Source organism: Phyllostomus hastatus, unplaced genomic scaffold (genome assembly GCF_019186645.2).
Source record: "Phyllostomus hastatus isolate PE091 unplaced genomic scaffold, TTU_PhHast_1.1 phas_contig_150, whole genome shotgun sequence".
Taxonomy (NCBI): domain Eukaryota; kingdom Metazoa; phylum Chordata; class Mammalia; order Chiroptera; family Phyllostomidae; genus Phyllostomus; species Phyllostomus hastatus.
Genome location: NW_025333611.1, coordinates 19,033,760 through 19,050,414, shown reverse-complemented (window position 1 = coordinate 19,050,414; position 16,655 = coordinate 19,033,760). Strand labels below are relative to the sequence as shown.

General features: G+C 40.9%; 1 protein-coding gene across 3 annotated transcripts in view; it reads left to right on the top strand.

The window, feature by feature from the left end:
- The window catches only part of G3BP1 (G3BP stress granule assembly factor 1), a 38,112-nt gene that overhangs the window by 7,335 nt on the left and 14,122 nt on the right, over nt 1–16,655 (top strand). For all 3 annotated transcript variants that reach the window (XM_045830249.1, XM_045830248.1, XM_045830250.1), the window contains 6 exons: nt 7,466–7,578; nt 10,338–10,419; nt 10,818–10,991; nt 13,402–13,492; nt 14,372–14,465; nt 15,868–16,069. In XM_045830249.1, coding sequence (XP_045686205.1) covers nt 7,484–7,578; nt 10,338–10,419; nt 10,818–10,991; nt 13,402–13,492; nt 14,372–14,465; nt 15,868–16,069 — 738 coding nt within the window. In that variant the 5' untranslated portion in view covers nt 7,466–7,483. The remainder of the gene's footprint in view (nt 1–7,465; nt 7,579–10,337; nt 10,420–10,817; nt 10,992–13,401; nt 13,493–14,371; nt 14,466–15,867; nt 16,070–16,655) is intronic.

Below are 16,655 nucleotides of genomic sequence, written 5' to 3'. Positions count from 1 at the left end.
CCTGTGAACAGTGTCTGGTATTGTTTTATGTGTACTAAAAAAACGACTTTTAAACACTTTGGGCTGTCATACACCGCAATCTTGGCTATCGACTTCACAGTTAACATTGTTTTTGAAATCTCTTCCACGCTGACTTTATGACTGATGCGAACAGGGTGACTTTATGTTCTGGCTTCCTGGGGCTGATCCTCATTCACTCCACGTAACTGGGCGTGATTATTAACAGCACCACATGGTCGTCTTAGGTTTGGAAAGTTCCACAGTGTGGATAAGCCACAACTTAATCCACTTCTAGTTATTCCCTGGCATAGGTTTAGAGCTGGAGTGGCAGTTAAGGTCTCTTTATGTTTTGTGTAAACAGACGAGTTTCTCTTGTGTGTATATACACACCTAGAAGAGAATTGCTGGATTCATCAAAATGTTTCTGATTTTATCAAGATAGCTGCAAAGTAGTTCTCAACCGTGGTTGTGCCAGTTGTACCGTTTCTGCAGGTTCTCTCTTCCTGACTTCCTTTTGCCAGGGTTTGGTATTATTTTAATACTTTGGGAGAAATCTCCTGTGACAAGTGATAGGTTTAATTTGCATTTTACTGGTTACTTAATCTTTTGTTTGTTGCCCATTTACTTTTCTGAGAATTCCCTGTTCCATTTCTTTGGCCTATTTTTCTATTGGGTTCTGTTTTTTTTTTTTTTAAGTGATTTGTATAGGAGTTCTATACACATTCTGCATACTAATCTTTTATTGTATGATGCTGCATTTTTTTCTTAACTTAAACCTGGCATTTACATACCATGAGCTACTGAGGCCTTTTGCCATTTTGATTTTGTTCGAGTAAGCTCTAGAATTAAAAGTAATTTGGGCAGATTATGTGTGGTCCGTCTTCACTGTGCCTCCTAGCCCTCGGAACGTGAATGTTCACAGTTCCTCAGAGGAAGCACCTTTACCATTCCTCTGTAAACTTGTGCAAAATTATTGATGGGGAAGTTCTTTGAAGTTGCCTTGTAGTCTTGTAGTTTGGTAGTAAGTGGACATTTGGAAAGCTAAGGCAGTATTCCACATCAGGGTTGGTCCAGCAAAAATGAGTCATTGGTTATATTAATCTGTGAGGCGTCTTGGGCATTTCCATGTGCTTACGCTTTTCTAGAGTAGCACTTACTGATGATACTGTTCTTCAAATTAGGTAAGAAAAGTATAAAAATTACAGTATTCAGTCTGTATAGGTAACTGACAACCAATTCTGTTGCCTCAGACTTTTTTTTGCATTATAAACTACCTTAATCAAGCTTTCCTTGTTGGATTTGGAGGATCCTAAAGCCAACGCAGAGTGATACTGTTCGAAAAATTATAGTGTCATAAGCCAAAAGCAAATTCCTTCCTAAAATTGGAAAACTTGATCAGAAAGTATTCTGATAAAGTCCTTTAAAAAAACAAAGTACACAGATACCTTGTTTTAAGACAGATGTAAAGGTGAAGAAAAATTTAAAGTGTTTCTAGGCGAATGCTCAGCTCTTAGACCTTTGCCCTGAGAGCTGGAGAAAGTGACCGGATAGAAAACTTCCCGCATCATGAGAAGTTGAGACTGGGCCCTGACCAGAAGGTCATGTTTACTACCTTGCCCTCCCTGCGGGTTTCTCTGGCTCTCAGGCCGATGCTCCGCCCACCGAGCCACACCAGCCAGGGCTCCCTGAGGGTTTCTAGATGGTCGGCATTTCCTCCAGTTCTGGAGGTCAGGAACTGTTCCCCTTCCCTGGTGTGGCACCTTTTCAGTGTTTCTAGAAAAAATTGTTAAGGGAAAGTAAAATTGTTTAAATATATATATATTTTCCTGTCCTCTTTCATGGAGTACAGTTTTGGGATTTGATGACATTCACAAGCACTGGGAATATTATAAACTTGAATGTAAAGTGAGTGGTTCTCCTCCCCCCTTTACTCTCTTCATCTCTGATCTTTCTAGACTAAAGATTTTAGTTTGTATCATTCTTTGGAATATTATTTTTAAAAACTTGATTTAATTTGTTGGGGTGACATTGGTTGATAAAATTACGTAGGCTTTAAGAGTACAGTTCTGTAACACATCATCTGTACATGTACTGGGTGTTCACCACCCAAAGTCAAGTCCGCTCCCATCAGCCCTTGTTCCCCTCGTGTCCCTTCCCCCTCCCCACAGTCTCTCTGACTGTCACCACACTGTCATCCGTGTTGAGTTCTTTGTTGTTGTTTTTGCTTAATCCTTTCACCTTTTCCACCCAGCCCCCCAGGAATTTTACTTTTAAGTGATTTGTAGTATAAACCCTAAAAGTTTTATCCTGTTGCTCTAAGAGTGGTTGGTATAAGAAGGGAGTGATCTCCAAATTGGAATTATTTGGAATGTTTGTTTGACAAACTTTGACTTGGGAGAGTGGCTTTAATGAGTTCTTCACATCAGCACGGGGATTGAAACGGCAAGACTAGTTTCCTGCTCCTGAGTTTTGTGTTTGCGTGCTTCATAGTCTGACCACCAGTGCGTCCATCGGCATGTGCTGTTACATCGGAAACAGCCAGACTCCACAGGTGTGTGAATTTGTAAAACCTCTTTTAGATGGACCGTGTTCCAGAAGTGTTAGTAAATGAGGGAGATGTTTTGGAACTTTATAACATGGGTTTCCATGGGTGTTCATAGATGCATCATTGTCACAGTGCATCAGTAGCTGGTGGCAAGACACTAGCATTGCTGAGATGACGCCTTCTGCATTTGCTTACTTTCATTATTTTAGACTTGATAGGGGTGAGAGTTCTGACCAACGAGAGGTGAGGTTAAAGATTTATTCTTAGGAGGTGTGACATTAGTTCACGTATTCCTTGTGGTTTGTTTTTTAGGTCTGGGCCAGAAATGAAGATGAAGGTTTCAGAGAGATGATTTACCAAATAAGGTTTTTCTAATTAGGATGGAGTCTGTCCACTTAGACCCAGGTCTGTTGGGCTCAAATTGCCAATATTTTCTTTTTTTACTGAGAGTGGTTATTAAATAGGCGAGCACACTCACCAGACCTGCAGTGTGTGGTCTCAGATCACCCAGGAACTTCCCTCTCTGTTTTGTAGTGACTGGTGCTGTCGGGTAGTTCGGGTAGTTCGGTGATTTTAATTATGTTGGTACATTTTATGGTGTCTTCAGACTTTATAAAAAGCGTGGAAGCATGTTTTATTTAAAATTTTTGAGGCAGAATTTACAAACAAGATTACAGACAGTTTCTCACTTGTGCGCAGGCAGCTGCCCCAGTACCTGCATTTTTCCCGCGATGACCGGCCTCGGTGGTCCGGTCAGTGGGTACATCTCACTCCGCACTGTAGCCTGCCCTGCCGCCTCCCTTCTCTGTCCAGTGGCCGCGTCCTGCCTGCTGTCTGGCCCGAACGGCAGGCCCCGGGCCATTTGGCTGACATGTGGGTGGTCAGAAGTTCATTTGGCTTGTATGAAATTTTAACCTCCTGAGACAAAACTTATTTCCTCTCGTATGTCAGGGACTGTTAGTATCAGGACTAGAAAGTTCCTGTACAAAATGACTCAACTCTCAAGAAATACAACATTTAGGACAAAACTTTCATTCTTCTTAACTAATGTAGAATTCGTGGAGCCTTTGGCTTTTTAAATTTTGGAATCAGCCTCTTTTTGTTTGGTTTGTTTGTTTATTTATTTATTTATTTTATTTTTTATTTATTTTTTTTATTTTTAGAGAGGGAAGGGAAGGAGAGAGAGAGAGAGAGAAACATAGAGAGAGAAACATCAATGTGCGGTTGCTGGGGGTCATGGCCTGCAACCCAGTCATGTGCCCTGTCTGGGAATTGAACCTGCAACACTTTGGTTCGCAGCCCACGCTCAATCCACTGAGCTACGCCAGCCAGGGCTTGTTTTGTTTTTTTAAACAGGGAAGCAGTATAGTTCCTTTTTGCTAAACTGCCATATATATTCAGTCACATGGAGTATTATTTTTCTGTTTTTCCCAGTTTCATCGCAAAATAGTTGACAGGAATGTTATTTTTTAAATACCGCAATCATTTCCCTTGCGCGCATTGGTCAGTGTTTAGTACAGAAGAGCTGGAAGGGGGACTTCACAGGCCCGAGCTTCCGTTGTAGTGGGAGCGCCCAGGGCTGGCAGTGGGGACAGACGCCTCGGGGGCTGCACAGGCGCTGGAGCAGCCCCAGTGACTGGCGGTAAAACTGGCAACTTTGTTTCAACGAAGCTATATTGCATGCTCCTGGACTTGAAAATTTCAAGCCCAAATAAAGTACCATCTGTTTGGGAAATTCAGAAATGATCACGGCGAACCTAGTTTCCAAACTATTTATTCAATTATGTTAAAGTAATAAAGAAAACTAATGTTTGGAAACTTGGTGAATGATACGGATTTCTCTGACAAGCTTCACAATTATAGCAGTTAAGGAAAATATACAGATGATATGGTAAATTTAGCATATAAATGTTTAACTTCACTTAGTTGGCTTTATAGCAGTGACCCTGAGATAAAATAGTGATGATAATGGTGTGATCAAACTAAGAATGAGCTTTTAAAATTCTTTTCATTTGAATTATCTGGGCAATTTCAAAAGAAAGGGAAAAGAGGGATTCTAGAAGTGGTCTGTAGGTTTTAATTTTTCTTACCTTCGATACACAACCTAAAGGGTTTTCATCATGTTTGCCTAGGAAGATTGGTTGTGAGAGAGAGTATTTGATAACATGCTACTTAGAAATTTACAGCACAAGGACACTGCCTGGCAGTGAGTGGTAAAGGGTGACGTTCGGGTGACGTCACTGAGGGCAGTGGTGCCGACGTCAGTGGTGCCGGCTGGGGAATGGGCGCAGATGCCGCCGCCGAGGAGGAGTGCGTGCAGTCAGGGTGGAAGGACAGGGGTCTACTCAGTGCGCCCTGGTCGGTGCGTCTGTCCTGTCGGGGAGGGGGGGTCCCTTCACATTGCTTCATATTGTGGATCCATTTGTCTGCTCTGGATCAGACAGGGAAGCAAGATTCTCTGTTCAGCCTCAGTATATTAGAAAAAACCGTAAATACAGCTAAATGGAATAAAAGTGATATTAACCTGACCAGGTTCTGTGGAATTGGGAAACCGGTTTTCCATTTTTGAAATTCATTGCGAGATCTGCGGGTGTCATGGAACCACATTGGATTTTTCCTTTTAACTGGGGTTGGGTCAGATGTTAGTGATTTTTGCGTAGAGTAGTAGCTGAACTCTTTGAAGAAAGGAAAATTCGAGCATGTGAACGAGCCGTGGACGTGGACCCGACAGTGCTGTGAGGAAAGACAGTGGGAGCCGGGGTGGGCCGGGCGGAGGAGGGCAAAGGGGGAAAATTGAGACAACTGAAATAGCATAAACAAGAGTAATTTTTTTTAAAAAGGAAACTTTATATGGGAACTTGAATATACAAAAGGTGTGGCTGCCCTGGTTTAAGTAGTGGGCAATCTTAAAACTCAGAAACCCCAGGCAAAATCAGAGGAGGACGAGTACCATGTGATTTCACTCATGTGGCCTCTAATGAACAAAATGAACTAAGAAGCAAAATAGACACACACTCATAGGTAGAACTCAGGGACACGGGCAGCAGTGTGGTAGTTACTGGGGGGTGGTGGGATGCGGGGAGGTGGAGGAGGGGCGGGGGGATAATTGGTGATGGACGGAGACTCGACTTGGGGTGGTGAACACACAGTCCAGTGGAGAGATGACGTGTTGTAGAACTGCGCACCCGAAACCTGTATACGTTTGTTAACCAGAGTAACCCCAATAAATCAAATGTAAAAAAATCACAGGCTAGATGACTATTAAGAACCTTTAATGTTCAGCTGTAATCTTGAAGTTTTGAAGAATTTAGGATCAGTAAGAACATCTGAAATGATCTTTTTTGGACCAAGAGCTGGGGGTAGGGGCGGAATACAGCAATTTCTCATTCTGCCTCAGGTTAGTCTACTTTAAGTATATCAGCGTACCAGTTAGGATCTAAATTCTCATCACTGATATCCTCATGACCATGCCTGCAGGCACACTGATCTCGAGTGTGGCTGGGAAGCTATTCCACGGTGGCTGCAATTTGGGGAAAATGATGAATAGCTCTTCAACTAATTTCTTAGATTTGGGTGAAACAAGTAGTAAGTGGGACAGACATTTAAGAATAATGAGTAAATGCACTTAATGAAGATAAACATACCTCCACAAATTGCTTGTGCAGGAAATGTCCAGCCAGATTCAATTTACTTTGCCCGTCCTTTTAAGAAAATGGAAATAAAATTTGTCTCCTTTTTTATACTGTAATTAATCTGTATATATTGCTCTGTTTGCTTTTAAATTGAAGATAATTTTATCTACTTAAATGAAAAATTGAGATTATCTCATGCCAAATGTCATTTCAAAGTTTTTTTTTGTTTGAAATTTTTTAAAAAATTTTATTTTTTCAATTACAATTTACATTAATAGCCCTGGCTGGTGTAGCTCAGTGGATTGAGTGAGGGCCTGCAAACCAAGGGGTCATGGTTTGATTGCCAGTCAGGGCACAAGCCTGGGTTGTGGGCCAGGTCCTCAGTAGGGGGTGCATGAAAGGCAACCACACATTGATGTTTCTCTCCCTCTCTTTCTCCTTCCCTTCCCCTCTCCCTGAAAATAAATAAATAAAATCTTTGTGGAAAAAGGAATGCTCATTTGAAAAAAAAACAATTTACATTAATATTATTTTGCATTAGTTTCAGGTGCATAGGGGAGTGGTTACAAAATCATAGCTTTAAAAAGTTTCTTTCAAAGTAGTAACTGACAATAATTGAGGACTTAGTATCTTTCTGGTGCCTTTCTTAACACTCAAAGTCACTAACTTTAAATTGTCGTGATAACTGTGGCATGGCAGCGATGGTTTTGTTGTGAAAATCATTTTGTTTGTTAACTTCTACCCATATTATTTTCATATTATTTTTGGTCCCACTATAGTATGAATAAAACATTTAAAACTTCCAGTTCTTGTGGTTTTATTTCTAAAGACACCAAATGTTTCTTCTAGTTTGACTAGAAATGTGATCGTGTGTGCCTGTATGCCTAAGCTCGAGTTACTGTTCGACTCTGTCACCCTTGAGTGTTAGCGCTCTTACCTCTGGAGCATTCTGAAGAAAACTGGGACAGGTTGCGTGCTGGAAATACGTGCCTGTGAGGTTCTCATATTTAGTGTCAGAAAAGGAGTGTCAGGAATAATGATGAATTCTTCGTAGTGTTTCTTTTCCCCCCCAGTGTTTAGCTGATGGCAATAAATTTGAATGTATAAAGTCCCACCTGGTCTGTGGGTTTTCTTTTTATAGTAATAATTTCTTTTTAAAACCAGGAATTTCTGAAGTGATCTAGTGTTACTTGGATTTGGTTTTAGCTAAATGGTTACCTTCTCCCCATTTTTTTCCTTTGTGTAATACTTGGTCTTTCTGGCTGAACATATTTAACTTCTTTTCCAGGTTGAATTGACCAAAGCAATGGTTATGGAGAAGCCTAGTCCCCTGCTGGTCGGGCGGGAGTTCGTGAGACAGTACTACACGCTGCTGAACCAGGCCCCGGACATGCTGCACAGGTGCACGCGGCCCCCCTGCGCCCTCAGCGGCTGCTTCCTCGCACGTGGGCGCGTCTCCTCCAGAGCCTCATTCCTCACGCCCCTGGCAGGGTTGCTGCATAGCGGTGCTTTGTATACGTGCCAGTGAATTATGGTTAAAATGGTATCATTTTAATGGAATATACAGATAAAACTTAAGAATTGGACTTAAGTTACTAAAAGTTACACAGTTTTAAAAAGTTTTAGTTTAAAAGTTACTAAAACTTTTTCTGTGTGCATGTAAACATTTTAATGTACTAGCTTTTAGCTTATTTGATAATCTGGGGTCTTTTTACATGGATTATACAAGTTTCACAGTAATTTTAATATCCACAGAGAATCCCCTGATGAATAGCTTTCATTATTTCCCATTATAAACAGTGGTTCATTATACATAACTCTTACGTGTATATGGACTTGTTAAAATTCTTAGAAATTCCAAAATGTGTGTTTGCTGGACAAGAACTATTTTTCCTCTATACTTGGACCAAGCTTACATATTGGATAACACATGATTATTAGATGCAAAAGATAATTTATAAATATCTTTTACTGTATTCAGTTTTTTAAAATTAAATTTGTTGGGGTCATGTTGTATAACGACATTATGTAACTGTCAGGTGTACAGCGTTGTGACGCAACACCTGTGCACTCCGTTGTGTGCTCGGCACCCAGAGTCTCCTCTGCTGCTATGGGTTTGACCCCCTCTGCCATCCTCCTCCCCACCCATACCCTCTGGTAACCAGCATTACGTTTGCTTTTATGAGTTTGTTATTTGGTTTATATATCCTACATATGCGTGAAGTCGTGGTTCTTGTCTTCTTGTCCTTTTCCGTCTGACTTACTTCACCTAGGATGACACTCTCAAGACCTGTCCATGTCGTTTTAAGTGGCAACATTTTATCTTTTTTATGGCTGAGTAGTATTGAATTGTATATATGTACCACCTCTTCTGTATTCAGTCATCCACCAAAGGACACTTAGGTAGTTTCTGTGTCTTGGCTATTGTGAATAATGCTGCAGTGAATTTAGGGGTATCTATATATATCTTTACATATAAGTATTTTCAACTTGCTGGGTTGTATGGTGGGTCTGTTCTTAATTTTCTGAGAATTCACACGGTTTCCAAAGTGGCTGCACCACTTCTGCATCCCCACCAGCAGTGTGGGAGGGTTTCCTTACAAATCATCTCTGAGTCCTTCCTGTGAAAGTGGACAATCTCATTCTCTCTTTTTAAGACTTTACAATTTCCAAAATACTTTCACCTATTTCCTTTTGATCTTTTCTAAAACATTTTAGTAAAGCATTCTGGGAGAGTTAACCTCATTTTGCAGATAAAGATAGATGTTAAGGAGTTAAAAATTTTGCTGGTATTCGTGTAACTGTTACTGCTAGAAAAAGTCTCCAAACTTTTTTTTCCTTTTTGTTGTGTTTTAGGTCAAAGTTTTATTCTGTGCCCGTAGAAGCTAGGTAAATTTGAATGTAAAAAGGAGCTGGGGTTGGAAGAAACTAACCAAGTACTGTATTTTGTGGTGTATAATGCACACTTTTTTTGCCCAGATTTTTGAGGGAAAAAATAACTTGCACATTATACATGGGTAGTACTAATTCCATGTCTACAGAAATGTTTTTAATTCTTTTATTTATGCTCATGCATTAAAAGTGTAACTCTAGAAAGCAATAACGATATCTGTATGCAAAGTAATGCCCTGGAATATGATCACCAGTTTTGTTTTTAAATGTAAATAAATAAAAAATTGAATTAAAAAATGAAAATGAAAGATTTTCCTAAAAGTTTGGGCCAAAAACATTGGGTATGCATTATGCATGGCAGAATACGGTATATTCATATGTTAGCATTGCTGTTAATTGATTCTAAGGCATTTTGGTTCCCAGATTTCATCTCTGAGGTACATCTTAGATATAATGAAAAGTAGCTCAGCCAGTAGTGAACCAATTTCATTGGCTAACGTGCAGCCTTTTAATAACTTCAACAAATAAAGATGTACTTGGGGTCTTGTGGGCCCAGAGCTTCCCCCTTTTGGGAGGCTGGGGGAGGCGGAGTCAGGGTGTAGGATGGCACGTATGGCCTTACTTGGGAGAAATTGTTTATTTGGAACCCAGATATCAAATCCTTGTAGTGTGGTCGTGTGGTTAAGCCTGCATTGGCTTTCCTGATCCAGGATAGAATTATAATGAAAACAAGCAGTTGAGTAGAAAAGTGAAAGGTATGGGAATTATAGCCTGTAATGCACCAGCAAAAATTATTAAAAACAACTCCTAAAACCCACCTGCGTGGTGAGTTTACTGGGTTTTAATGGGAATTTCTCACGTTTATTCTTAGGTCCAGAAGGACTCTCCAAGTCCGTGGAGAGTACAGATGTTCTCATGTCAAACCCGCCTGTTTTCTTTGTGATTGAAAACAGGAACTTTGGTTTTATTTCATGCGGCCTTCCTGACGCGAACTTGCTTACGCGGTCCTTCCCGCCATGATCATCCTGCCCCAGACCCCTGCAGACTTATAGAAGAAGTGTTCTGCCTCCCTGACCAAACCCGTCCCCGTCCAGCAGTGCTCACTGGTGCTCGGGGCGACTCTGTGGTTGCGTACAAAGAGGAAATAGAATGCACACTCCTGCTTCCAAGAGCCTGCCGTTGAGGCAGTTAGGTGCCAAACGTGAAAAAGAAACACCTGGTCTTAGAGTGCTTGGGGGTGACAAGTAAATTACATTTCTGTTTCACAGATTTTATGGAAAGAACTCTTCTTACGTCCATGGGGGCCTGGATTCGAATGGGAAGCCTGCAGACGCAGTCTACGGACAGAAAGTAAGCATACCGGGCTTCGTGCGGGCTGCTGGGCAACTAGAAAATGACCCTGAAGCTGAGGTAGATGCATGCTTAACAGATGTGCTGGTATTTAAAGATCAGTTTTCTCACCTGTGTAGAAATTTAGGTGTTTGGTAACTTTGGTTCATACAGTTACTGAACGCTTATGATGTCGCATTTGTTCATTCTGTATGATGTATACACCGAAGGCTTCTTGCTCCCTGGCATATTCATCAGTTTGGCTCAGATAAACTCTCTGTACAAAGATAGATCAGAATGGGGTGTGTGTGGTTTGTGATTAAACACGCAAATTCTCTTTACTTGTGTTGTGTCGGGAAGTTTTTGTTGTTGGAGATTGCGCACAGTGTGAGGCATTAACCTGTTCCTCCATCCCTCAGGAAATCCATAGGAAAGTGATGTCCCAGAACTTCACCAACTGCCACACTAAGATCCGCCACGTCGATGCCCACGCCACTCTGAATGACGGCGTGGTGGTCCAGGTGATGGGGTTGCTCTCCAACAACAATCAGGCTTTGAGAAGGTTCATGCAGACGTTTGTCCTTGCTCCTGAGGTATGAGAAGAGAAACACCTCTTTAAAAACGATTCATTTTGAAGTTTCAAATTTATAGAAAAAGTTGTAAAAATAATACAATAACTCCCACATACTCTTTACCTGGAGTCACTGTCAACACTTGTCCACAGGTTTATAATTTTTCTATTTTAAAGAGTCTTCTATTTCATTTTAAATTCTGAACCACTTGAGAGTGAGTTGGAGATACCATGCCTAGTCATCCTCCAGAACTTGAGCATTTTCTGAGACCAAGGCATTCTCTTCCACACTGCAGTGCAGATTCGTGAAGTGTTGATGTAGCACAGTTACCAGTCCGAGGTCCATGTTTAAATTTTGGTCCTCTTCCCAATAACGTCCTTTACAGTAAGCCCTGCCCTGGCCCGTGGTTGAGTCTAGGGTTACACATTGTGTGTGGCCATGATGTCTCTTCACTCTCCTTTTGTCTGCATCAGTTATTTAATCTCCTGTTCCTTGTGGCATTGGTATTTTGAAAGAGCTTGATCCAGTTACACTGTAGAATGCCTCAGTGTGGGTCGCCTGGTACTTGTGGTCAGGTTTAGGTTACGCGCCTGCATGTCTTAGTGCTTCATGTTAGGGAGGCTCTTGATTCATTTAGTCTTTTTTTTTTTTTTAAGGTTTATTTATTGATTCGATTTGAGAGAGAGTGAGAGGGAGATAAACATTGCTTTGTTGTTCCACTTATTTACACATTCATTGGTTTCTTGTGTGTGCCCTGGTTGGGGATTGAACCTGCAACTGTGGATTATCCGGACAGTGCTCTCACCAGCTGAGCCAGCTGGCCAGACTTTACCATCGTTGATGTTAACTTTGATTACTGAGTTAAGGTGATGGTCAACAGATTTTGCCACTGTGAAGTTACTGTTTGTGCTTTTCTCATTAGTAAGTAAATTGTGGGTGGTTGTTTGAGACTGAAAATACCCTCTTCTTCATCAAACTTAGGTACTAGTTTTTGCATTAATTGATGATTCGTGCTGGAACCAACTGCTACTCTGATGATTACAAATGATGATTATCTTATTCCATCAGTCTGTGTTTATTAGGTGGTATTCTGCTGTGAAGAACTTTGCCTTTTTTCTGTTATCACTCATGGAGTCTTGGTTTATTGAATGGGTTTAATGCATTGCTCACTTTAATTGATATCTAAAATGTTCCAGATGTGCTAAGTGTGAACCTCTTTAAGCTGGCTTCTGTGTGTGTGTACATGAACATATGTGGGCACTTGTAACTTCGTGGCACAGGGTGTTTCAGGCTCACCTAGCACTGTCTCTGCTCCAGCCCCAGCCTTGGAATCAGCTGTTTTCTTCAAGGAGCACTGGTTCTTTTTAGGTACCATGCTCATCGTGGAGGGACCATGAGTTTATGTGGAATAACCGCACGTGCACTGTTTTCCCAGTAGGTCCGGACTGAGCCAGGGCAGGTGGCCTGTGCACATAAGCATGTGGAGGTGGTTCAGTTAGGACTTGCTAATTAAATGTTTTCTCAAGCATTACTCTTAAGATAATTTTCTGTTCAGGATCGTGAATCAAAAACCCCTGTCAGTTTACTGTTTGAATATAAAATAACCGAATTGTCTTTGAAAAATTACATGAAGTCACTTTAGTTTTGATTTTTAGAGGAAGGCTTAGGTTATCTGCAGTGTAAAGCTGTTGATGGACTTCTAAATATGCACGGGACAGTGTGGGATATGAAAGAGTAAGAATCTAACATTACCTTAGTATGTATAGTGCTTTGTTACACAAACTATTTCATTTAATACTCAGAGCTCTGCGGAATAGGGTGGTATTTCTCTTTACAGATTAGGAAACAGCCTTAGAAGTTGAATAACCAACTAGTAGTTGACATATTTGGATTTAGACTCAAGAGTGTCTTGATTTGGTGTATGCAAACCTTTTCATACCCTTGAGTGCTTGAATCAGTAGTCTTGGGTACAGATTTAGGGAGTTGAAAGCTCTCACATTTGGCAGTGGGTATTTATTGGTCAAGAAATGCTGTGAGGTGTGGCTGTGGAATTTACATAAAGTTTTGTTGATTTTTGGGTATCCATCTGGTAGTATTTAAAGCAAGCCATGTATTTGAGTGTAGTTGTTAACAGCCATAATGTGGAGCAGGCTTTTTGGCCTTGGCAGTGTTAATTTTTGGGCTGAGTTAAGTCTTTGTTGTGACTGGCGGTCCTGTGCATTGGAGGATGCTTAGCAGCACCCCTGCCCTCTACTCAGTAGTCGCCAGTTGCTGCATTGCCCTTTGAGAAAACTGAAATGCCCCCAGATATTTCCAAGTGGCTCCTGGGGAGTGGGGGTCAATAATACCTTCAGTTGAGAACCACTGGTGTAGGGTGATTTGGCTTGTTAAAAGTCTGCTGAATAGTAAAAACTTTTTGTTGGCATTGCAGGGCTCTGTTGCAAATAAGTTCTACGTCCACAATGATATCTTCAGGTACCAAGATGAGGTCTTCGGTGGCTTTGTCACTGAGCCTCAGGAGGGTAAGTTACTTGCCTAAATTTTTTTGGTGGCATCAGTTGACAAAGAGAATATGGGTTTCTTGAATGTTTCCATTATAGTCTATATTCTTCATTAATACCTACTGCTTGTCAAGACATAAGAAGGGCCTGAGTTTTTAACCTAGTTGAAGCTAATAAGTTAGTCTGCTTCATGGGAATTGATAGAACACATAAAACCCTAAGTCAGAAGTAGACAGGTTATTACAGCAAGACTAGTAGCATTTTTTGTCACGGTTTCCATGGGACATTGAAGTCCAAATGATACCTGCATGGCAACAAGGGTGCATTACAGGAATGGAACCTTAAGTTTAGGGGACCCAAATCTTTGAGAATGGGCAGTAAGCATGCCTGCACGTGGCTCGGGAGGGACATACAATTTTCCCTCCAGAGGTGGGGTGGTTTGCTATGTTAACTGTCCTTAAAAGATAGCCTGGAACAAAGGATAGCCATTGCCTCAATTGCAAGATGTGTAGAAATACAAGAGACCCATGTGAATGATTGTTTCAGAACAATTTGTGTATGGCGAGACAATAAAATTCTAAGCATTTTATGTTTATTGTGCAATGCAACAGCCTTATAGTTAGGTACTTTGGGTAGAGTTGCTCCCATTTAATAGACTAGGACGCTGCAGCACAGAGAATTTGCCTGGTGCCATCATATAGCTGGCTAGTCAGGTGGTAGAGCCTGTTTTGGATTATTCACAGTGCGATGTCAGAGTCCATGTTCTTGACCTGACAGTACAGTCACCTTCATTCTGTCCTTAAAGGCTGAGCCATCATTTTACTGAATGTACATCTGCTTTTCTTGTTTTGTTGCCCTTTCTATTGTGGTGTTAGTTTAAAATCTGTTTTCTCACTTAAGAGTCTGAGGAAGAAGTAGAGGAACCTGAAGAAAGACAGCAGACACCTGAGGTGGCACCTGATGATCCTGGAACTTTCTACGATCAGCCCGTCGGGTAAGGAGAACTTCGTCTGTCTGGAGCTGCGTGAGAGTTGGGTTGTCTGGTCTTTCTCTTTCTTGGAGCGCAGTCTTGTGTTCTTAGATTTATCTAAGAAAGTAATGATAATTCCCCAATAGGAAGGCTTCACTTTTGGTATCTTTGAGCTTAAAAAATCTATAATCTTTCATATAATCTACTGTATAAGGACTACTTACATAGTATCTTCAGTTACTTTTTGGCTTAGTTTTTTCTGGGTGGTAAATGAAAAAGGGTTGGGATTTCTGTTTTTAAAAGATTTTATATATTTTTGGCGAAAGGGAAGGAGAAAGAGGGAGACAAACATCAGTGTGTGGTTGCCTCTCCTGTGCCCCTCTACTTGGGGACCTGGCCCACAACCCAGGCACATGTCCTGACCGCCAGTCGAGCTGATGCCCTTTGGTTTGCAGCCCGGCACTCAATCCACTGAGCCACAGCAGCCAGGGCAAGAGTTGGAATTTCTTACAGAGTAATTAGCACATCGAGCCACTGCATTAAGTGCTTTGGGGGGGATATAAAGTATACAAGGACTTATTTAGAGATCAAGCATAAATTGATAGAAATTCAGGCATGATTTGCAGCAGTAAAGAATTTCATTAAGTAATTCAGACAGTAAATGCATGACAGTATCTTAGGTATTTGTTTTTGTGTTTTAACCTGCAACTAGAATAGAAATGTGTTTGATAGGAATAGAAATTAATAAACTGTTCCCATGTGATACTAGTAATATTAACATTCAATACTTAAAGGATATTTTTAAATGTTTCTCAAGGTGTACTAATGAAATAACCACAGTGCCTACCTGGCTTGCAGGTTGGAAATGATTTATTGTCACATCACAGATGTGCTGAATTAGAATTTCAGGGGGGGAAACACCTACGGCTTTAACAAACTGATTTTATGTGGATGTTTAAGAATTATTCTGAATCATAATTAATGTTGTTTTTCTTCTATTTGTTATGAGAGGTTTTTTATGGTAAAACCACATAACACAGTTTACCTTCCTAACACTTGTAAGTGCACTGTGTGGTGGTGTTGGCTGTCTGCACAGGGTTGTACAGCTCAGCTCCAGAACTGGGACTGTGTCCACCGAACGGTTCCATTGCCCTTCCCCCTCCTCACAGCTTGTTAGAGTTTTGTGATGTGTGAGAGGTAAATTGTAATAGTTTTGGGATTCTAACTGAGAAACTGGTCTGGTTCATTTTGACGCATTTGCTTATGAGCATTGAGCTAATCTAACTACAGTTAAGATTTGCTCATACTCAGACATGTGTTTCTTAGATCTTTTGGAGGGTTTGGGTTTCTGTAGTTAATGATACTTGGGAATTTCTTGTGAAGTCAATGGAGGCAGAATAATATTCCTCAAATTTTCCTGTTAAAGCAATGACTTGGAAGAGCATTTGGAGGAACCTGTTGCTGAACCGGAGCCTGACCCCGAACCGGAGCCGGAGCAGGAGCCTGTGTCTGAGATCCAGGAGGAAAAGTGTGAGCCAGCGCTGGAGGAGGCCGCTCCCGAGGATGCGCAGAAGAGCTCTTCTCCAGCGCCTGCAGACATAGCCCCGACGGCGCAGGAAGACTTGAGGGTGCGCAGCGCGTCTGCGTTTTTATTCTGTTTCCGGTTTATTTTTGAAATCTCTCTTCCTTATTATTGCTTGGTTGACTTGTGTAGGTGCATTTCCATATTGGTGGTTCAGGGAAATTTCTTACACATTGAGTCATGCCTCAGATAAGAAGATACACATTGCTTTATAAGATCAAAAGTACATTTTTTCACCCTCTGAGGAAACTTGAATACTTTTTAGACCAGAAATGTCAGGTGCTATTTTATTAGCCTATTAACAACCCTCATCTTTTAAGTTGCAAATTATTACGTTCTTCTTATAACAAACAAGTGGTTACGTAGCTTCAAAAAATAATGAGACAACAGACTTGCCTGCCTTTTTCTATGAAAAAATGTATTTAAGGATAACTTTATAGGAGTAGAAGCATACTGCTGAAATAGAACTACTTTTCTAATTAGAATACCTGATTTCAAAATGTTTAAGCTTTTCAGTTACCCCTAAGTCACATCAGGGTGATGTTAACTAACTCACAGAACTTTCACATTTGAAACTCTGTGAAGGAATATCTTTTAGTGCCGTATTTATGGGGTCAGAGTTGTTACAACAC